This window comes from Ooceraea biroi, chromosome 1, assembly GCF_003672135.1.
Source record: "Ooceraea biroi isolate clonal line C1 chromosome 1, Obir_v5.4, whole genome shotgun sequence".
NCBI classification, from domain to species: Eukaryota; Metazoa; Arthropoda; class Insecta; order Hymenoptera; family Formicidae; genus Ooceraea; species Ooceraea biroi.
In genome coordinates, this window is record NC_039506.1 from 15,802,987 (window position 1) to 15,827,082 (window position 24,096).

General features: G+C 42.7%; 1 protein-coding gene across 1 annotated transcript in view; it reads right to left on the bottom strand.

Annotated features, from left to right (window-relative positions):
* Positions 1-244: 244 nt before the first annotated feature.
* The window catches only part of LOC105274892 (transcriptional regulator ovo), a 29,887-nt gene continuing 6,035 nt past the window's right edge, over positions 245-24,096 (bottom strand). Inside the window, 10 exon segments of the mRNA XM_011331359.3 lie at positions 245-6,014; positions 6,016-6,084; positions 6,276-6,434; positions 6,774-7,073; positions 7,267-7,404; positions 7,776-7,984; positions 8,155-8,456; positions 8,598-9,165; positions 9,282-9,753; positions 11,090-11,541. Of these exon segments, the coding sequence (XP_011329661.2) occupies positions 5,970-6,014; positions 6,016-6,084; positions 6,276-6,434; positions 6,774-7,073; positions 7,267-7,404; positions 7,776-7,984; positions 8,155-8,456; positions 8,598-9,165; positions 9,282-9,753; positions 11,090-11,541 (2,714 nt within the window). The 3' untranslated portion in view covers positions 245-5,969.

Here is a 24,096-nt window from a genome sequence, read left to right on the forward strand (position 1 = left end):
AGATTTAAAATCGTGAAATATATTCTTCAAGAAGCATCTGTTTGAATATATTTATGTATCGATGTAGATTCGAAATATTTTTCATTTTAATTAAAATAGTTTTCATCTTCGAAATATTTTTTGCGATGCGATTATATTTCTTAACAAATTTTCACGTAAAATTTATTTTATTTAGTTATATTCATATTCATTATATTTATATTCGTCTTCATATATAGTTGAGGTATAAAAATGAGACAGTATATAAAGTGCATGTAATATTATAAATTTTATTATTTCTCACAAAGATATAAGAGCGCATAACTGCCATTCTGTCATTAGCTATAATTAATAACGATCGTTAATAAGTAGACACCACGACCGGATATGCAATCGCACTCTAATAGAATTTACAAGCTGGCAAACATCGGAAACACGCATACATAATATCATAGACATATCATAATATGTCTATGCATAATATAATATATCGAACAACAGTAAATTCATTTGTTTTAACTGTACTTTCGGCATTATTCACTCCTTTATTTCAACATTATACAATAAATTGTAATATTTTATATATAGGCTTAGGCACCGTATATTACAATATATTGTACACTCTTATAGCTTGTACATTCTTATGCTCCCCACAAATATAGCCAAAAATTATGCCATACACATATGCACGTATCCTCATAATACAATGCCACGATACCACTCAATCCATACAATCACTCGCTCAATTCGCATTTAGACATATAATTTAGACATATGTTTAAAATATAACTTCCAATATGAAATTTGCCCAACCAAGAAAACCAAGAATATCCAACTCAATTATTTTTAACTCTATTTTAGTTAATTAATCATTTTGCAAGCAATGATTTTACTAAAGTTGAAAATTATTAAAGAACGTACGGATAAAAATTTAGGAACGAATAGATATTTTGAAATTTCAGATTATATCTATGCGGCAATTATTGTAATTTGGCAATTAATTAATAATGTTTAATAAAACAATTCTGAAAATGAAAACTATATCAATGATCGTGGAAATATTATCATCATCAATCAGTTGAAATATCTGTATTCTTGATTGGGTAAAGCGCATTACGTCAGATAACTATATTTACTAGCCATTCTTCCGCCTGTTTTACAACATGGACCACCTCGCTTCTGATAAATATTATATACGACTGTCTTCCTTTAAGATTATCTCTTAGCTATCTATAGAACTACTTATAAAATTATTATTATTATTAATATGTAAAATTGTTGTCCATGGATAATTATCCTACTAAAAATAACATCATAATAATAATAATATTAATATAATATCAATATTGTGTCAATCGAATCTGTAATCAACATTATATAATGATATAATAATATTAATATTAATAATAATAAAATAATGATAATAATAATGATATTAATAATAATAATAGTATATGACGAATTATTAAATACTAAAACTGATGCGAATTAATATCTCAGAATTTCAAGAAATCTACTTGCAATCTACTGGGATAAGAACAAAAGCGAAGAAAAGAATGGGGAGGAGAAAATGACAGTAATCAAATTCGAAATCGACCTGAAGGATCCACTGAGAAGACAGTTAACTACTAACTTGCTTGCGGCAATACTGAAGGTAAATTAAATAACAATGGGGGACAGGGATATCGTTTAAATCTAAGAACCTAAATTAATAATAAGATGCAAGACGCAACACCACAAGTTTGCGGTATACGACGAGGGGTACCGCTCGCATGCGCATCACCCTTGAGTATTCTTGTCTTCAAGGTGCGAGCACGAAGTTCGTACCCCGATTCCAGTCCTCGCGCGTCCAGTCTTCACGGATTCGCGCGTTATTGCCGTCAGATATTACGATAATTGTGGGACTAATTGGTACCCGTTTCCGCCCGCCGTTTTATTTAATGAAACATAATATTTACAGTCGAGACAGGCGTCTCTGGGCGGAGCATCAGCATCTACGCCGAAGTGATCGGACTTGAAAATACGCATATCTTATACGCATATGTATAATAAGAATTATATTAAAACATCGGTAGTCGCTATTTACACTAGGAAGTATTACCCCAAAAGCTCTCACGATCATCGGGCGAGCGTATGTATCCTCAATTTCGATAAAACGAAAACTTCCTTGTGAAATAACGAGAGGACAAACGAAGATTAAGACCCAGTTCCACAATTTACTTTAACTTGTTAATGGAGAATTGACACTGCGTCACGTGTCTCTAGAAAACGAACTCTCCTGTTGGATTAAATGTCATACATCGGACATCGGACGCAGTATGAATTTCTCATTTTCTTCGTTAACCCTTTCAGGACCACTGGGATATATATATGTCCCACTCAGTAATTTTTTTTTTTTCATTTTTGTTTACCATTGGTACAAAAATAATCCACTGAAAAGTGAGAGATTTTTTCCCCCATAGGGACATTTTTGTCCCAGAGCCCTAAGGCCCTTGTTAACTAAAATAAATATTATAAATCCTCCTATTCTAAAAAATATTATAAATTTGTAATATAAGCTTCCATATGACTCTCTTAGTGGATTAAACAAATAAATAGAAGTATATTTTGTACAAAAGTAGTCCTGAAAGAGTTAATGAGTTAAATTCCGGTAAGAGTAAGTTCTGGAATTGGCCTGTAAAACTGGTAGGACAGTCTTGAAGAACTGTTCTACCTACGCTATTGGTGGCGTCCAAGAGAATAAAGGGCTCGCCCGATGATTGGAAGACCTCAGGAGGTGCTTTGCATTGAAAATGACGTTTTCAGCCCTTCGACAAAGCGCATCTCGAGGTTTGTGTAGACTACGAGAGAACAAGTGCTATGCATACGATATATACATATGTACACCGTTCAGAGTTTGCAGTACAAAATATATAATCTATGATACAAAAATAAATACAAGAGAAAAGAGAGAAGAGTAAAGTTACGCGAATTATGTCGGTTCCGCCCATCAATCAGAGCGTCGCGCGAAGTTTCAAATTAATTTCAAGAAACAGGAAACGTGGGGCGGAAGAACAGAGAAAAAGGTGATTTGGGCATCGCAGCCGTCGCATTTCAAAGGGTTAACCCTCGCCCGGTCGCAATTAATTCGTCCGCCAACCGTGAGCCTTTGAGTCCCCTTAAGACCCCTAAACCTCCAAAACTTCGCGCTTCTTGCCCTCCGATGGACAGAGATCGACATGAAATATACAATCTAAACCCTAAGTCCTAATCCATTAAAATTGCACGAAATCCCGTTCTGTGTAACTGATGTATCGGTTTGTGTGCGTGTAATATATAGCTCGATCTACGTGCGTGTGATCGGTGCGTGATCCCTCTTGCCGCCCCGTCCCTTCCCTGAGCCCGAAAGAAGAAAACCATTGGTGCAAGAGCGAAAAAAAGGGAGAAACAAAAAACCCGGTGCGTGAAGGAGCGAGAATGAGATTGTCTCGATTGGTGCTGATATCACAGATTACCCATAGTGCGGTTCAGTTTGAGAGTTACATTGCATGTATCATACATATAGCGTACGATCTAGTGCATCAATGCTGTCGGGTGCGCTAATAAGGCCTATTCTACAATACGTCGCAGTCGGATGCCGGACACATACGGACTAGAGCGTGTTCTAGTAGAAATCTATTAGAAAAGGCCCTAAGGACTGTGCAATGTTAAGAAAGTTCCCATACAAAAGTCTGAAGGGCGTCGTAGGGATATCTCAGGATATAAAATGTCCTTTAAACATCCCTTCGATGTCTCTCGGACTTTTGTGCTGTATGGGGGTTTATTGTCTCGTTTTCATCATCAGTTCTGTCTAGTCTATCTAGTCAACTGATTAACAAAGATATCCTTGCAAATTGAGGCCGGCACCAGATGACGTTAATACATCTGATCGTACCAATCGACATTCGGGAAATCGATCGTATCGAGAATCATTAGAATTAAAGTCTCCGTCTCTGACTGTCACAATATTTAAGATATTTACATCGCTATATTCTTTTCTGCTATATAATCACAGCACAATAAACCTTTTGTCCTTAAGGATAAAAATTAAGGATAAAATTTCCTTGCCCTCGCCTGTTGAATTATGACGTCAGAGGCGAGAAATGACACGCTAAGAATTCTTGCGTGCTATTTTCTAATAAAAAGATATTTTGATAAAAAACACTACAGATCGCTTCAGCACACTTGTAAAATACTCCGAAAATTAAGCTTTTCTGTTAACAGTCAATCAACAGTCGTAAAATGTCTGTAATATGAAAACAGTCTTATACAGACGCAGTCATTCCGCATGACCAAGTTTCATGTTACAATCATTTCTCTTTGACCCTCCCGATTTTGTCTGCAACATTTCTTTTTCTTTTTCTTTACTTCAATTATTCTCGTCACGACCGACTTGCTGGGCATCGATAGCTCAAACCCTATTTCTACAATGCGCAAAGTCGCTCTGTCAACGTGATCTCGCTTCTGCAACGCACGACAACTCGGGAAAGAGAGACAGACTTCTGTCCCGACGCTCCTCCGATTTAAGGAAGACAAAAGATTCATGACGAGGAACTCGCGATCGAGGAAACCTCCGACGTCGGTCGCGCAGATCGACGCCAAGGATTCGCGTCTCTCGCGTCCGCGTCCGCCCATCGAGTCGAAAAGCAACGTAACTCGCCGTACATCTCTGAGAAAAAAAAAAAAAAACAGGTCTTCCGTATGACCGTGCACTTCTTCCCGCCCCCTGGCCGCGTGTGGCTGAGGGTGATCGGCATTCCTGAAACGTTCTATCCGAGTCTTTGGGTCTGCTCGTTGTCGCGCCCACATCCGGCCCGTCGCGTCGTCAATATTCCATGTAAAATCTACATATGCAATTACTTACACGTGTGTCCGTATGTCTGTTTGTGTGTAGGTGTAGGTATGAGCGTGTGAGCGCGCGCGCATGAATAGTACCTATAGTATGTTTCTAATCGCGTGAACGTGTGTCCTACACACCCGCATACATGTCCACTATAATTCATTCAGTCGCAGTATTCTAAACTTTCATTAGATTAATTCGCTACATAAAGCTAAGGATTAAGAGGATACTAGATGTAAATATCTAAGAAATTTGAAGGATTGTTTAATGATGGATGAAGGAAACGGATGTACAGTCGAAATATTACAGTGCCGCAAGGAGATCGTCGAAGTTCTCCGCTTGATAACGATCCTGTTGTGCAGTCACTATGGAATGAAAGGTTAAAATCTCAAAGCATTCATCATCGTTCAAAAAATCGGCTCCCATGATTGAAGAATTAGGAGTACGCTACATACGCGTTCTCTTCAGACATGCCTCCTCGGCAACAGTAATGCCGAGGAGTATCACCTTTGCGGGACAGCTAAGTAAGAAAAGATGCGTAGAAACTTCATCACGCGAGTTCTCTCCCACATTCTCTTCAGCGAGAGAAACTGTGATATGAGAAATCACGTTCGCCATCATCATTCGCGACGTCTAAGTAAGTTCTTCCTACTTTTCTTTTTCCTTTTGTCCTTCTGCCTGTCTTCTACCTTCCTCCCATCTTTGTCCCTCTTCTCCCCAAACTTGGATGGAATCCAAGTCCAATAGAGAGCCTATGTGATCGCTCAGTTCTTAAGCAATTCCTATCACTTGAAACATTTGTCTCAGTGGTGACACTATGGAATCAAAGCTTAAAAACTCAAGACATTCATCATCGCTTAAAAATCGCCTTTCATCGATCGAAGAATTACATACGCGTCCTCTTCAGATGTGCCCCCTCGTCCCCTTTTGCAACAGTAATGTCGCTTTGCCGGACAACTAAGTAAGAAGAGATGCGTAGAAGCTTCATCACGCGAGTTCTCTCCCATAGTCCCTTCAGTGAGAACCACCTGCAGGTTCGCGCGATGTCACTTCCTCTTCCTGAGAATTTCATCAGCCCGAACGAAGAACATGTCGTTCAATCTCCTGGTCCCGGAGCCGACAGATTCCCGATTCAGAAGCTGATCGTGGTTTGTTGCGACTCGTCACTGCTCTTCGAGGACCGCCTCCCGCCGTTCCGCGAGGCCGCAGCTGTCCGTATTCCTCGAGTCCCGTTGCAACAGGCCACTCTGAAGAGTTACATCAACAAGAACAATTTCGTGTTCTTGTACAGCGCGCGGTGTATTTCATTTTGTTCGAGTATCGAAGGTTTTCTCTATATCAGATCATCGGATCAATGTGAGACCCTCTATTCTTTAACTCGGTTTTTTTCAATAATATTCATGTCTACTCGTGTCTAGTCTACGGGTTCTGTGCCCACCTGGAGCAACATATTGGCGAAGTTACTATTGGTGAACTTGAAGTGCCGCTTGTCGTAGAACTTGAGCAACGCTGGACTGTAAGGATGCTGTTCCTTCAGGTGGATATAGTGCACTTCTGGCTCGTGCGTAGTGTGTCCGCATTCCTCGCAGACATACATCTGTCGAATAAAGAACATTTTCAGTGCAAGTAACTCATTTGTCGCCCCATTATTTTAATAACTAACGTTATTTGCCCAACTTAAATTGCTTCAACAAGAGAATAACTAAATAAATAAATTACTATTATGAAATTAATAAATTCTCTAACATTTACATTTTCCAGAATATATCAAATAATATGTCATAATATGTCAAAATAGATCCACAGAGAGAATTCCATAAAGAAATTAAATTCAGGATACGCAACACAATATTGTTTCGAAGCTTTAGCGATAAAGAACCACTTGTCAATAAGCACGGAATATCAGGTGTTTTGTCATTTTTGAAGAATAATTTACCTTAGCACGTCGCTCTTTATATGCATACTGGTGCTGAACGCCGTGAACTTTCTGACCGTGACTTTCCAACGAACATCTCTGCGTGAAACTCTTCTCGCAAAGGTAGCACTTGTACGGTCGCACGCCCGTGTGTGTCCTCGTGTGCCTCTTCAGATCAAACGTATCATTGAAACCCTTTCCGCAAAATGTGCAGAGGTAACGCTTCACGTCACTGTGACACTTCATGTGACGATTTAGGAGCCGCTGAAGGCTGAAGTTCTTGCTGCACACGCGACAACTGAAGCGACTGGGATCATCCTCCTGTTGAACAAGGAATCAGAGGAAGTTTGATTATAATAATGTCTTCTCTAGAATCGCATAGCAACATATCTGACATAACGATCTGGCACGATTCTTTCGTTATGTCATAATGCATGTTAACATTGACCATTGCGTGATCAGTGCGTGATACGGTGCTCAATGTTATCTTACACGCAAAACAAGCGTCAATTACCTTGCTAGGCGGCGTGCGACTCACTCTCTCCTCATCCCGATTAGTCGCCGCCTGTCGTTGACCCTCGACCGCGAGAGGATTCTTTATGCCATGACCCCCATTAACAAATTCTATTTGACAGTCGCTCGGCAAACCCAACTACGAATAGTTAAAGCATGCACGTTAATCATCAACCAACCTCGCGAGGCGATTGAAGACTAAGCCTGATGACATTGGAAGAAGTACTCAAATTGATTGATTGACATTGCATAATAGATGCGCGAGAGTGGGAGCCAAAGATCCACTTTATTCATGTCAAAGTGAGAATGTATCTTCTAGAATTAACTAGAATATCGACGAGTCATGGATTATCTTGTCGCGAGTAGGTCTGGATAAACAGGATCGAATCAATCGACGATCGATTCGATCCAATCCCACTTCCGGCGGCGGTAATCTAATAACGCGATGCGAACAGATATGCGTTTGCCTGGATCAATTTGGGTCCTTACCCTTTGTTGAAGTACACTGACCCGTTGCGAGATATGAGGTTCGCTGACTGCTCCACCAGAAGATTGGGCCGCATTCACGACTGTGGGTGACACGACTGGACTGTGTGCGTGGCTGTCAGCCAGAGCGCACGACGGAGAGGTGCCGGATGATGTTCCGTCCAGGGAACAGCTGGTTGTGCCGGGACTGGGTAGACTTCCGCCCACGCTGCTACCGGAATCCAGTTCTAAACCTTCAAGATCCCAGAATAATAACGTTAATGTGTACCTACTTCAAAAAATCGAACAGTTCAAACAATCGAACAGTTGTATTTTGTTCCTGTAAAAACTTAGTAAAAATTTTGTAAAAGCGCCTCGCTAATATTCGTGGCAAAGGCATGAAAGCGAGTTTGAAAGAACTCACCATTACCAGCGAAGCTCAATCCAGGACTCAGTAAACCTTGTTGATGCTGCTGCTGCTGTTGCTGCTGTTGAGATTGCTGTTGTTGCTGATGCGGCGATGCGGCGGTCTGGTGCTTCTGCTGATGTTGCTGCAGCTGCACTTGTATCTGCAGCTGCTGATTCTGCTGATGCTGATGATTCTGATTAACGTGTAAAGCGAGCTCCGGTCGTTCCTTCTGCAGGGACTGGTAACTGGATTCACCTGCAGCGTAGCTCAACCCCGAGAGTTTGGACGCATTGAAGTGTTGCGGAGTCGTGTAGTGTCTGTGAACAGGCAAATCCCTCTTCGAATTCTATTGGACTTGTGCGTACCAATAAATTCACGTCGTCGTTTTCGATCAGCCTCGGCGTAAGTTCAGTGTGAACGAGCGAGCAAGTAGTTCTCACGGCATCCGCCACACTTACCTAGTATCGAAACCCCTGGTCAAGGCTATGCTGTGCTCGGGGAAAGGATCAACGCTAGGTTCGACGGGAGTGGTCATCTGACCGCTGTCTTGACCGGTTCCGCTGCTGCCGGTTGACGCGGGCGAGTGCAGTGACTCTTCCAGAAGGTCACTGCCGCCGTCCTCGGTTTGCAACCTCGGCAGCAGAAGGTCCGCGGCGTCGCTGAGGCTCTCCAGCAACGCTGTGTGGTCCGGTGGCGAGTTAAAGGTCAAGGTCGCCGCCGTGAACTGCAGAGGGTCCATCACTGCGCCAGTCACCATGTCCACCATCATACCTGCGTCCGTGACATCGTACGGGCCGTACTGACCAGATAGCAGATCGTTCGTCTGAATCTTGTATGCCGCCAACTCTTCCTCCTCCTCCTTGAACGTGAGGCCGTAAGAGGCGCAAACGTTCGCGCACACGTTTTGCAGTAAAGAGTACTGCTTGCCTTCCTGCGCGTTGTACTGCGCGTGCTGCGAGTTGACGTCCTGCTGGCCGGTATCACACTCGATTCCGACCGCCGTCAACGGTGTGAGATATCCATTTCCTGAAACAGAGATGAAATGGACAAATCAGGAAATTACTTGATTATGAGGATTCAGTATCAAGAAGAAACAATGATACAAATGTGGGGAATAAGAGCGTAGCGACATGATACGGTACCTTGAGCGCTGTTATACTGATTGGCAAAATTCGCAAGATTGTTGCCGCCCTTCAGCGACTCATAGAACGGCGGCAGGGAGCCCGTCGGTGGTGAGCTGGGCCCGTAGTTTCCGCGACCCCCGTTGCCACCGGGAGGCATGCCGCCCGCACCCGCGCCACCACCCACGGCACCGCCACCACCGCCACCGCCGCATCCGATCATCGCTCCACTACTGCATCCATTGATCATAGCTCCGCCGCCACCTCCATTGTTCGATGATGCTGAGGAACCACTGCCAGCATTACCACTGCCTCCGGAAGAACCATCAGAGTGCCGTGAAGCCGCCTGTACCACCTGTGAACCGGACAATTTGACCGCCAGCAGGGACCGTGCGATGGAGTTGCCAATATTGCGTGACACCGAAGCACCATCACGACCCTTCTCGTCATCTTCTTCCTTGCGCTTCGGCACCGCGTAATCTATGGGCTGCTCCTGTAATTAATACCGGCGTCGTTATCAATTGTCAGTTGTCGCGATCAGTGATTTACAGTTTCTCTTTCTCTACTTGGGGATGTTAAATGTGCATTCGGGGAGTAATTGTGCGAGGAATGTGGTGCAGCTAGGCGGAACACCGACACGGCGCGTGTTACGCGTAATACCATGCAATATTTTTCTCACCCTTCTTGCCTACCTGATCACCATGCATAATACATGTGTGAGGATTGTGAGTTGCATTAATAACAGGATCTAATAACAGGACCCTCTACACTCCCTCTACGGACACACATCCAAGATCTTCGTGATTTCTGTACATGTTTAATTAAGAGTGGTGCGGTATGTAAGTGTGGTGTTACTAAAATTTTCATGCTATAAAATCACTTTATAATTGACCTCAACTGGCAATAATGAAAATAAATGCATTACGACCCCCATAGCAAAGGGAGTCACGGTGATATCAATATGATATCATATTGATCACATTGATATCACTGTGACATTTTGTGCTGTGGAGAGATACACGCGTGTTGATGTAATTTCGCACCTGATGAGGACCAGAATTAAGTTCTGTGCATATTTATTAGTAAGACTTGAAAGAAAGAAATTTCAGTCAACATTAAATATATCGGTTCAACGGCAAATTGTATTCCCTTAAGCGCAGAAAAACTACACACAATAAATCAAATATATAACAAAATTAAAGAAATTCAAAAAAGTAATGCATATCATTAATACAATAACGTCAATAACAGAAGAAAGAATATAATAAACTAATCAAAAAAGAAAAGCTAATAAATGTACGCAGTAAATATCACAGAGACAAAAAGTAATATAGACAGAAAATAATAATAAAATTGAAGAAATATATACACATAAAATTAAATAGAGATAAAGATAAGAATAAGCGCATTATTCATAGTGTCAGTGACCATAGTGTTAAAAAAAGGAGCACTATTTATGAAACCTAGCAGGTGTCAACAAGCACAACAAGCACAAGTAACAAGAGCACGACAGAGTTCACAAAGAGCTATCCACATTGTAAGAGTACATCATAAAATTTAGCTTTGATACATTTAAGAAAGAGACAAATCTAATTTCGTAAGGCATTTGGTTCCATAGTTTGGGTCATAGCTACAGTGAATCTAAAGGAACGTCTAACTATTTCCGTGAGTGATCTTTGTAACAAAAGGTCTTGCTCGTGCGTTATGTCCGTGAAAATACAGCAACAATAATCCAGTTGAGACTATACTAATGACACTAATGAGATACTGATACACTGTGAGGTACTGTGAGATAAAGTAGTAGAGCAAAAGTATCAATCTGGTAATACCTGTACTGGACCGGGATCTTGTACTTCATCGACCTTTTCGATCTCGACTTTGCTCTTACTTTCCTCCTTCCGAGAAGTAGATTGACTTTGCGGTGGTACCCTCTGAATAACCGAGACCCTAGTAGGCGGCTCCACATGGGGCGCCTTCGGTGGGGTCTCCGGCCTCGGGAGGATGACCTTCTCTGACTCGGTTTTGGACAAGACCTTGGGTGGATCATCCGAAGCTATCGGAGGACTGCTGTAATCCTTCCGCTCCGCCCGGGTCAGCACATGAAGTCTGCTACCGTACGACTCTCCGTTGAGAATACTGGAGAAGAATCTTCGGGGACGCGTATTGATCGTAGCATTTTTCGGAGTAACTGGTAGGTTTTTTAGTAGTGGCGAGTGTGTAGGACTGCTACTGGACAAGGACTCCGGACTTGTCGCACGGTCATCATCAGGTTTGTCGCGGTCTGTTAGTAATAAATTAATTATTAAATCACAAATTATAATTGTGTACGCCAGTAATAAGAAATTTCAATAAAAACAAATTTTCGACGACTGAACTGGCGAAATTCGTTTATTAGTTCACAACGTTTCGACCATATGGGTTGTGGTCCTTTTCAAGTGAAAGCTACAAACCACACAAACTTAATTAATTTACTCTCAATTTTACAACGAAAATTCGTAAAAAGAAATAATTTACTTACAAATAAATTGAAATTTACAAAGAAGATCATTTGAAGTCTTGGAACATGCTAACCAACACGTCCGTATCAAACGGATGATACTGGCGGAATAACGAACACAGACAAACAACACGAGATGGTCTCATGTCAAGGTTGCTCTATTGTCTCGGATCAAAAATAAGACTATCATATTAGCTTTCACTTGAAAAGGATCACAACCCATATGGTCGAAACGTTGTGAACTAATAAACGAATTTTGCCAGTTCAGTCGTCGAAAATTTGTTTTTATTGAAATTAATTAATAAAAATATATAATATAAACAGACAGATTTATTATTGATCATTATAAAAGTAGTTAATAAATTCTCCTTGATTTCTGGTAGCTCCTTGATTTAAGATACAGAGTTTTATCGTTAGGCATCACAAAATGGCGATTCCCTTTGTTGAGCAAAATTATAAAAACGTTTTTCATCTATAACAAATTATGTTAAGAAGCATTCGAATCTTTGCTTCTTTTTTGCTTCGGCGAGATGGATCGTATTTTAAAGCTCGCTTTACCTTTGTCAATAAATGATTGCATAATTCAGTCTTGTAACTACTGTACTGCGGGGTCTATGTAATCGAATGACGTTTATCAATTATGAATCTACAAGAAACACTGTCCGTCTGTCGTCTTTTTCATTCTACGTCTCGCAGGTCTGGTTTAACAAGCAACCTAGCTTGTTAAAGCGTGTAATGTATGAGAATATGATTTACGTGTGTGTTTTTACTTCTGACATCAATTTAAAAAGACTTCACAGACGAGTCGAAAACATCAAAGAAACGAGAGAAAACATCAATAAGGTTTCTTCTTAGTTTACACCGCGCACATGTGCACCTAGACCAACCTAGACTGTTTGTCACTCAACTAATCCTGTTTTCCTCACATCCCCGACTTCCGGCTTTGAAACGTCCACTTTTCGCTGAACAAATATAACTGCAGAAAAATGTTTCATGTATCAGCAACGATATTCCGCACATGTTCATAGTGTGAGGTCTCGTTGGATTTCAGGATGGCAATAGTCAATAATTTACGATAATGGTAACAACGGTTATATTTATTCCTTGCTTCGACGGTATTTAGGCGGCACTTCCGCACTTAGGGCACGCTCGCCACACTTGTTCTTACTTGATCTGTCCACCGGTACGCTCACCGTGATATTAATTAGTTTATCGGCACGCTCGCCTTACTTTTTCTTTATCCGACGACACGCTCGCCCTTTTTTACCTCGATTACTCTCTTTGCTTTCTCCTAACGCTCTCCCCGCTTATCTCTCCTTCGCTCTTTATATATTGGCTGATTGCGCCCTCAGGATTCAATAATTCGCATTATCTACCTTATTGACCCATTTCTATTTCCGCGGTGTGGTTTTCGCTGTACGATTTGCTTACAACAGTTAGCTTCTCTACCAAGCAAACAATCATCTCGGCAATAATTTAATCACGATTAAATTTCATTCATCATTACTAAAGCAATCCCCGAGAGTTTTCTGAGGCATGGACCTCGCATGACGTGCGCAACAGATGGACGTTAGGCTGTTGCATAATTTCTGTCGCATTTCGTGCGTTTATCTTCGACGCGCATAAAATAATGATGATAAATAATTATTAGAATCGCTTTTCTGCATTGCTGCACCGCCCGATCGGTTGCATACTACTGATAAACAATCGTTCCTGCATTTCTTTGCTCTTTATGCGATCGCGCGTACGCGTGCGTGCCAGAACGTGCCGGGAGCTTCCCACTCTCAAGGTTCACGCGGCGGTCCTCTCGCAGCCCGCGCGACGCGGGCTTGCATTCGCGCGGTCCGGCGGCACTCACAGCCGATGAGAATTGAATCTCAATACCGGCGGGACCCCGGCATACGTAATGCGTGAGGACGCGGACGGTCACGAGCGTGGCGGTTGGCCCGCTCCGCCATCGTCGCTGAATTTACGAGCAACCTTGAAGATTCGTAGGTGCCGTATGCCGCGGCACGGCACCCCCGCTCCGTACGCTCGCGCGTCCTTCGCGCGTACGTGATACCGCCCGCTTGTCCCCCGCAGCGATTAATTCCCGGCGGCGCGGAAATGTCCTGCGCGCTTTCAGACGCGCACGCGGTACGCCCACGTGTGCGATCGTTTTTAATTATGATAATAATGGTGATCAGCGACAACTGATCGCAACGGCGTTTTTCGATGTCGCCGTAATGGCCGGTGAAGATTGGACGCGATGAAGATTGAGGGTCGCCCACGTTCTTCCACGTTAGACGCGAGAAATTGTCCTTATGAAATTATTATTTTTTCGTTAACGAAATTGTTGAGGTAATAGACGAGATTGGAGGATACAGAATAGGACGAGAAGTATTATCGAATTCATTTGTCGGTAATGTTGATGATACCAATAATGTACCATTCCATTAAATAATTGAATGATTCGATTCTTTAAGCAGACTTTTTTAAGAGTGGATTAGTTTCTTGTTTCTTTTTGTTGCAGTATAGTGCATTATTTTAGTTTGAAAGGGGACCGCTGGCCACCGCGACGTGCACAGGCTTCGACATCGACTTGCTGGCTCGCCGATGGAGCACGAGGACACTGCGTCGCGCAATTATACGTCGTTGGAGCGACAACCAGGAAACCAATCGCGAGGCCGCAAAGTTTTACCGAGGTCACGTGCATTATGGAGAATACAGTGAAGAAAAGAAAGGACAATCTTCCGCGGATTGTCCAATCCCGAGACGCGCGTCAGGCTCGAAGCGGCATTGCGAGAGATTTAAATCCCACGTTACGGTATCCTCCATCTCGCGGACGTCGAGGGGCAGGGAGGGGAAGAGGGAGGGACGAAGGGTCGATCGTGGGTTCAGAAATCAGCGGTGGCGAAAATCTCGGGCCCCGAAACTGCGAGTTAGAGGCGCCTAACGATGTCTTTACGCAATCCCCTTCTTGCGTCACTAGCCCGGAGAACCCTGAAGGCAACTCCGCTGCGGGCGCAGCGAGGCACCACAAAATGGCGATTCCGTTTGTTGGGCAACCTTCGGGCGGAATCCGGGGAGAACCGCGCCGCACGCGTACATGCGTGAGTGCGTGAGTCCCTCTAACCAAATCCCCCTAACAGGTTCGGCCGCGCTATAAATACCGGCGCGATCGTCGTGATCGGGGTACCGATGTACGCTCTTTGCCTATCTTCGATTCTCCGTCTCTTTCCCTTTCCCTCCCCCCCCCTCCCGCCCCCAAGTTCTCCATCGCGCTCGTTCTCCGCCCGATTCCCTCCCGTTCCTCGTTCGACCGCGCTGTCCTTCTCTCCTTCTCATTTTTCCTTCTGCTCCTCGGTCTTTCTCTTCATCGAAGAGAAAGAGGGAAAGAAAGAGAAAGAGAGGGAGAAAATGAAACGAGAACCGGTACATCGAGTCGGAATCGAGAGACGGGCTTGCTCGCGGAATAGCCACAAGACAAGGAGGAGAGATCGGATGCAGAGAGGGTCGAGAGGAAACGGTACGGAAATCCTGGTAAATCGGCACCCGAAGTGCGGTTCGTTGCACAGCTCCATTTTGCAAATATCATCAACAACAACAACAGCGATATGTAAAACGCAGACGTACAAGCAAAAAGCAAGAACACTATTTTTCCAAACTCATCCATTATCTCTGGAAAACTGTCGAGACGTCGCGTACCCTTGGCCGCTTTAACAACAAGAACAAAAAATAAGAGTTCCTTCTACTATCGAGGTCGTGATTAATGAAGAAGAATCTTGGCACCGCTGAGATGCGGCGAAATGAATGTAAGAAGACGCGAGGAAACATCGCGTGGAGCAGTTAGGTAGTTACCGAAGAAATCGCCTCGGCTGCCTCTCATAGGCGAAGATACGGCGTATCAGGCGAAGCGACGCGAAGCAGCGTTAAGACGAATGCGCTCGTTCGCGGAACGGAGTGCCTGCGGAGCGATCGAGCGGGGAAGATCGATGCCCGGCTCGGCGCAACGACTGAATCCTCACAATTCCCAAAGCGAAACGCGGGAGCACGCGCTGGAACGAGTGGAGTACACTTCCTGATACGAGAGACCTAGAGGTCGTTGCCATTGAGGGCCGGGCGCCCATCAAACCCGCACGAATAGAATTTTTCTTGAATATGCCAGAAGCTGCAAAAATTAACATATCTGCTTGTATAATGTATATGTATCGCAGTAATTAATCAGCGACTTTAAATAAATATTTTTGTAATATGCCGTTTATCACAAATTTATCACGTGCACGCGGAATCTCTCATATTTCCTGGCAATTTTTTAAAATTATTCTTATATTTTTAATTATGTAGATATAATAAAATATTTATACATCTCATATATTTTAAGATTAATTACGTGTATAATTTCTATTATCTTTATCCTTTATTATCTCGTGTTCTACGTATAATTTCGCAATTATTGATATATTTGAACTGATCTGCATCAAAGTATGATCAAAAAATATTCCTTTCGGTTTACGAATGCCAATAATCCTCAGAAAAATTCTTTTCGTGTACGACATTTAAACTATCGTATTCCTTAACCGATATCTGCTACTGCATCACGTCGCGGTATGCATACCATAGCTCATCTAACTTGAAGAACACGCTTGTTACTCGATGACAGGTTCTAGTAAAAGTCGGACGATCGCTTTTAACGTCGAAGCCGAGACTGACGACTACAGGTAAAGCCCGTACGTTCCTTCTCGAGCGCTAATCGTGCTCGCCGACGAGCACGTCGCGCATACAAATGCGACAATTGCGCTCGATATTATCCCGGTACGATCGGGGAATCCGCGCGGCGTTACGCACTCGGCTTCAGCGTCGAACGCGGGGTGTGGTGCGCGTTCTCCGGAGCCTTCGCTCTTCTGTCCGTTCGACCTATCAACTCTGTTACCAACGGTTTCTCAAGAACGGCGATAAAACACCCGCCCCATGACGTTTACGGCGACCCGTAAATCCCGCGTGAGTTCGCTCACGCCGGCCGTGTACGTATAATACGTGCACAGCACACGCATACACATGCACGTGCGGTAACGCAGCTCGTCGATTACTTCATCGTCCAACACATTGTTTTCTGGTCTCGTATGCAGATAAGCGCGATAAACGGCGGCGGCGTTAAATGGCTCGGGCGAGCTGCGCGCGTTAACCGCCCGAAAGGAAAGGAAAAATCTGGAAAAAAGGACTCGGAGAGCAGGGAGCGGTCGGGCTGTAAGTAGGTCGGCTAAGCCGTGGCTCGGCTCGTTCGATCGAGCAGATATGTTTCTCGGCGAGTATTACGAAGGCTGCAACGGCTGCCGACGATGCACCGTCCGCATCGCGCCGGCCGCGGGAGAACCTGCAACAGGATCTTGCCAGCGAAGCTGTGCGGTCGCGATCCGGGCACTTCATACACGTCGGGCTCTCTTCGAACCCGCGCGCCGACCTCGCTCGGTTGCTGCAGCACGATCTCCGCATCGCGAGCCCGATCCCCGATCCGTTTCTGCTGCGCCAAGCCTCGATCTAGAAATTGCGCTACGTGATCCGACATTTGTGCATTCACCTCGATGTATATTTATATTATATGCATGTAGAAGTATATATATACTTTCTGAGAGAATCAAAAAATAATTATTAAAATTCTTTTTGAAAAATTTTCCAATTTTCTCACTCTTCAAAATATAATTCTTCTGCCTTTTTCTGCTGCTTTCCGTTTCGGGGATATTTCGTTAATATTATTGTATCATTTTAAAAATCATATAAAACTGTTACATATGTGACTGTCAAGATACTTTAAATGTAGATTATTATCAAAATATCAAGATAAAATTGATTCAGAACTCGTTGCAACACTGTCGCGAGGAAGTCCGCTTCGTCCCCTATACGCGATACGCGCGCGTCCGCTCCGACCGGCGCGATATCTGTGTAGCGTTTGCGTAGCGGTACCGTGCGTGGGTTGGGAAGTCGCGTCGCACGGACAGCAAGGTGACACCGTATACGCGGCCACTTGGTCGCTTTACGTAATGGACGCGTGCAGGGTAACAATGTATGCGTGCGTATTATCCTCGAGTCTGCCGTCGATCCGGCACGAATCGCCCGCGACACCAAACGCGGTAATCTTGCAACAATATTGGAACAGACTTGCAGCAATATTGAGGCAAGCTTGTGGCAATATTGATGCAATTAGATTCAAGCAATTTGGCGAAAAATAGGCTGTCAAAAGACGACTGCAACTAATCAGAAATGATGTTTAATATGTAATTAATATTAATTACAACTTTAAAATTAAAAAAATTAATTAAAACTTTTTCTGCGAGGAAAAAATTAATATCGCTGCAAATGTCGTCTCTACACCGTTAAAAATTGTGCGTCCATATGTTAAAATTTTCTTGTGTTGCCATGTTTTGATTACTACTTCAATGTAAAATTAACATACAACTGATATGTTATTATTTTTATAACAATTTTATATGTTACATTAATGTTAACTTCATAACTTAACATTTTGTGTATGTCTCTTAGAAATGGAATATTATTTGAAATGCTTTTAACACAATAATTTTAAACAATCAACGCGTCACAAAGTCAGTTTAACATTCTAAAAGAAGTTAAAGTAAATCTTCAAATAATCATGAACTTTGACATATAAAATAATCAAATTTACTAAAAATAAATGTTTCTATCAAAAATAATTTAAGTTGAAATAATTACTATCATGTGTTAATATAACATAAAAAGTAAATGTTCATATTGTATGAACGAAAATGTTCTATCAACTTTTCTGATGAGTTATTGTAACTTCTCTTCCATGTAGTTTTCAATTACTTTGTATGTTATTTTTACATCACACTTAAAGTTACAATAACAAAAATAAATGTAAAATATTGTGTTAATTACTTAACATTTCTAGTTTGTCAAGAAGTAACATATGACGAATGAGTTACTTTAACTTAAAATTTAGAGTGGACTTTCTGGGACATGCAAAAAATGTTAAAATTAACATTTTATTTTTTATTGTGTAATAGTGTATCATTCAGCTATGGCTCTAGTAGACTAACGGCTGCTCGTTTCCAGCGGACTCCGTGCAGCGGACTCATTGGTATCTAAGATTTCCATGAAATCTCAATATCGGAATGAATAGTTGTTCCAGATAGTCATCGAAGTCCAGGATGTTTCCTTCTCGCAGCAATGAGTCAGTGTGCACACGTACATACACACAGCCATACGTGCGGTTTAGTACTTTAACTCAATTTACGTTATCTCCGAGATCGCGGCGAGCGCGCAACCCTCGGTCCGCTCCGCGGACTAATTTCGAGGCAAATTGTCGGGGTCCGGATTATCGATTTGCGGTTTATCATCCCCAAATTATCCGGTCTTTATCGGCATCGATAATCGCGGTCGGTTCACTTGCGCGCACGATGTTTCCCCGTCGTGGTTTCCGCCGGCCCGAGCGTGTTCCACCGCCGGCAAATCAAACGCATCGAATCGCAGGTAATCGCACATACGAGTTCTGCGCTTCCTAGAAGCTGCAGGACACATACATCACACACATACGCACACATACAACCCGCGCGCATAAATCTATGCAGCCGCGCGCATCTACAACACATCTCGATAGCGCCACGCTTCAGAGAGAATCCTCTCTACGGCCGGACTGAAAGATCGAGGCGTTAGCCGACGACGACGATGACGACGACGGCGTTTCTCGCCTGACCTTGGCACTCGGTGAAAAGTCTCGCGGGTGAGAAAAAAATCATCGCCGACCGCGGCGTTTCGTGGCGGAGGAGCGACGGCGAAGGGAGAACGCGATGGTGGAGGAGGCGATCGGTGGTGCGGTGATGGGGGAAGACCGGTGCGGCTCCAACGTGACCGGTCAAGCGTGTCCCCGTGATGCCAGAGCTCGCACAATGCCAAGATATGACCGCTCTGCTCGTGGGGATTGCGTCTTGAAGGAAAGTGCACTGCTGCCCGGTACTTTTGCTCGTGCAAGTGGTACCGGACAAAGCGGTACCGATACCACGACACGATGAAATGCAACCAAGTGTGAAAATCGACTATCGATACTTCTCGAATTTATTATTAAATATTTCTCCAAACTCTTTCTCTCTCTCTTCTTCCTGCAGTAATTAAAAATATTTTGATATCCGATCGATTGTTTATTTGTGATAATCTGTTATCGAGTTTCTCTTTCCAATTAATTTTTATGACTACCTTTAGTAGAGAATATCTTAATATTCGATCAATATAGTTTCTGGAAAAAAGAAAGAGAGAGAGGGAAAGAGGAAGAAAAAATACAAACTGTCGTTTAATTTTACCACCAGCAAATTATTTCGAGATTATTATCGTGCGATAAGTGGTGTGCGGACACGGAATTAAAAATCGAGATGTTTGTCGACTTGTTTTCTTCTTCCACTACTTCCTTCATAACAGATTGTCTAGAGTGTTGGACTGTCCAGAAACCTCATCAATAGTAATTTGACAGAGGCGATGACAAATATGACAATTAATATTCTGCTGTGCACCATGAGAAACATTACACGCGCATCATCGTTAACTCTTAAGTTAGACGTACAACTATTCACATGACTCAATGGTTGTATAACGCGTTTTTCTTAACGCATTTGTATTATATAATGTACCCAATTACCTTAGAGATTATAAATCGATTTAACTCACTTTTGTTCATAGAAATATCAAAAATGTAAACAGAATAGTCGAGCGCATGGAAATGGTAATTCTTATCAACAAGATACATCAGGTTAAGCAAATGATTTCATCAAACGTTGCAAATATTAATATTCATTAATAATTACTGTATTAATTAATTATATTACTAACTAACTATAACTATATTAATATATAATAATTAATATATATATATATATATTATGTATGTATATATATATTAATTTGTACAATTAAATTTCAATCAAATAATGCTAATACAATAATTTCCTTTCCTTCTAGTTAAACAATAAATAGTACCAAGGGAAATGGCAGAGACAAAACCTTGGCCTTCTCATTTCTATCGAAACTTTTTTAAACAGATAGACGCAATCAGAGACCGTGGCAAGATCGTCGCGACTGAGCGATGTCATTCGACCGATCGTTGTCGGACTACCATATCTATCACACAAAAAGACTATTTGAAAATAACGACTCTTTCATACGCTTACATAAAGCGCAAAATTATCTATTTCAAATGCAGAGAGAAAGAAAAAAAAGAAAGAGAAGAAAAGAGACAGAAATGTATTCTCTTTCTTTATAATAAACAGAGTTAAAGGAAATCTGCAGCAAAAAAGTGCGAACGCAGTGCTGCAATCAGGAGTATTGTGACGACGGATTAAGCGCTGATTTGAATTGATTAAGCGAATCAATTCTCTCTTTGGAGTCCACACGCCCACATTTAGCGATCGACAGCAAAATATCGATCGCAATCCGCATTGATGCGTGATGAGAGAAGGAAACATCGTCATCATTCGCGACGATTCCACGCTATGAATTAATCGCTATTGGCACGATACTGGACTTCGCGCCTAGCGCGCGAAGCGAGATTTATCGGCGCCGAGTGTTCTCTTCTGCACTTGGCCCCCTTGCTCGGAAAGAATTTCGGTCACGGCCCCTCTTGCGCCATTAGCCGTCGCCGTACACTTGCCGCGCCTCTATGTGTGTACGTGAACGCGCACACTGACGCGGCCCAGGGTGCGTGTGAGTTGTACCTGTTGCGCGTGTCGGTGCGTACGCGTCACAAAGCAACGCGCACGTACATACGCGTACAGTGTACCTGCGGCCCTCTCGACGAGTCGAACCTGTTTCACACGCACGATGCGGAGTCCGTGTCGTTTCGAGCGGACCTCGACGTACGTGTCTGCGGGGTGTTCCGCAAGATTTGCGTCAAGCAGGAACGTACTCCCTCGCGCAATTTATAGGGCGACGAGAGGATAGGGGCGAGAGAAAGACAGGGGGAGGGCGGTGTCCAAATTCACCCTCACGCAACTTTCGTGATTAAAGAATCATGCCTAAAGTAAATTGGAGATTTTTGAATGTCTAAAGAAAAGCACGCGCAAAAATGGTAACTTGGAAGACGGCGGTTTCGAAAATGCGATTCATAATTCGGAATAGGAAGAATTTTCAAATAGCTGAATTGTGAAAGATTTGTACGAACATTTGTGCTCGTACTAAAGTCGCAAAATACAATATTTATGATTCTGAATACAGTCGCACGTTTGCTCGGATATCTAATTCTGCGCCATCTTTTTTCCAATGTGCGTCACGGTACCCGGCGAAGACACCGCGTACCCCTATGCCGTTCGCACACGTACATACACACGTACGTACGTACGTACGATTAGACATGCATGCACGCATCGCGAAGCTTACGGGCGTTGCATTGTAATTCGTCGCGATGACTGCACATCCTGGTGTACCAGCCTTTGCAACAGGTGCGCGTCACCGAGCGCGATTACCCGCGTGTCAACGACAGTTAAAGCTCGTATGTGCACTGGATGTAACAGTATTTATCTACGAACGCGCGGTACATACGCACGCACGACGCTCTTTTCCAAGCGAATATTCTTTTTTATTTCTTGGAGCATTGTGGCTCCACTCAGCCGCTAAGACCGTCGGACTGGCTTGAAGTAATAAAACGGAAAGTTAACTTAATCAAAACTGACATTAATTAATGCCCGCCGTTTTAATTAATGAAAAAATAACGTTAGAAGAAAATTAGATAAAATGTTCCATTATTGTTCCATTAAGGTTTAATAGTGGAATCATTAAACAGGCTAGATTTCTAACGTCTAAGGGTGAGATAAAAGAAGAAGTATTTTTAAACATTTGTAGTTCTAAGTGAACCGTATACAAAATGTCAAAGTTGTAGTATTTCTGGAAATAACGGTAATCCGATACTGGTTTTATTGAACAATTTTTTCATATAAAAATATCTATTTTACATTCTTTTCAATTTTGTAGATAATATGTAATATATGATCTCAAATTTTAATCCAGTAAAAACGAACTATAGTTCTGATGCTAAATTGACAAGGCCATTTTCACTTGGAATTTATGGCTCGTATGTGACTTATCACTATAATTCATGAAACGTTAACTCTTTGAAAGTGTTGTGTTCTTTAGAAAATATCGTCTTTGCAAGTATTATAACATAATCAATTTGGAAAATATTACTTTTACTCATCACCAACTTTATCTCCAAATTGTTGAAAAGATTAAGACTTTTTGACTTCCTGGAATATTTTACAGACAATTCCGACTAATATCAGACACGTGGATCAATCATCATCATCAATTAAATTTATCGTAACTTTGATTGTCGAAAGGTGAGAAAAAAATCTCTCCTCGTTGAAATATCTCAGAAACAATCTTGTAACAAATGTCAATGCGCGTTTGCATGTGCGATACGTCGTGACTGTTCGTGACGTCACGCACAGTTATCCAGCGAATAACTCTTCGTGCGTAATCAAAAAGTACGCAAATACGTTACGTCGAACAACGGCATGGGGGACGATCTTTGCCCGTGTCGCGTCACAAACAATACAAAACGGATGATAGTGAACGTTTTAGCACGGTCAGTCAGTCGCGATGTCATCCTGCGACGCGGAGTGCAACGACCAATCGCGGCCGGTCGCGCCGGCCCTGCCGGCTCCCTTCGCCGCGTCGAATTTAACGCATTCCACGCACACGGCGACAGTGCGATCCTCTTTTGGTGTGGCTAGCGACTAAAGTGGAATGAGCATGAGCGTGCGTCGCACCGCAATTGCATAAAACGCGCGCGCGCGCGTCCGCGAAATGCAGCTCGTCGCCCGGGCTTTGATCCAGAACGACGGCGCGATCGAGAAACGCATTCTTAATGATTCCGCGATTAATGAGAATCGCATACGCAGGCGCGGGTAAAAAATCGGAAAGGTGTAATACCCGCACGTGCGATCCGCGCTAAAAATAGCGTGGATCTTTCCGCCACTGGAATAAAATGAAAACAATAATAATATAAACTGCATATCCAGTTAGATTATAAATTATAATTATAAATTGTTTTCGAATCGCGATATTATTAGCACCCGTCTGGTCTGGTTCGATTTCGGTGAATAATATTCAGTGATTAAATTAGGGGGCAAGAAAATAATTATGACCGGTTAACATAATCCGCGCATACGGTTTACTTGCATGACGTCTGCGTAGCAGGAATATTTTCTTGCTATACCCATATAAAAACAAGACTGGAAATTAATTAATAGAATTTCATAACTTTATATCAATGAATCTCTCCACCGTTCACTCCATCTCGAAAGGAAACAACACTTTTAAAACTCACGGTGCACCAGCGAATAA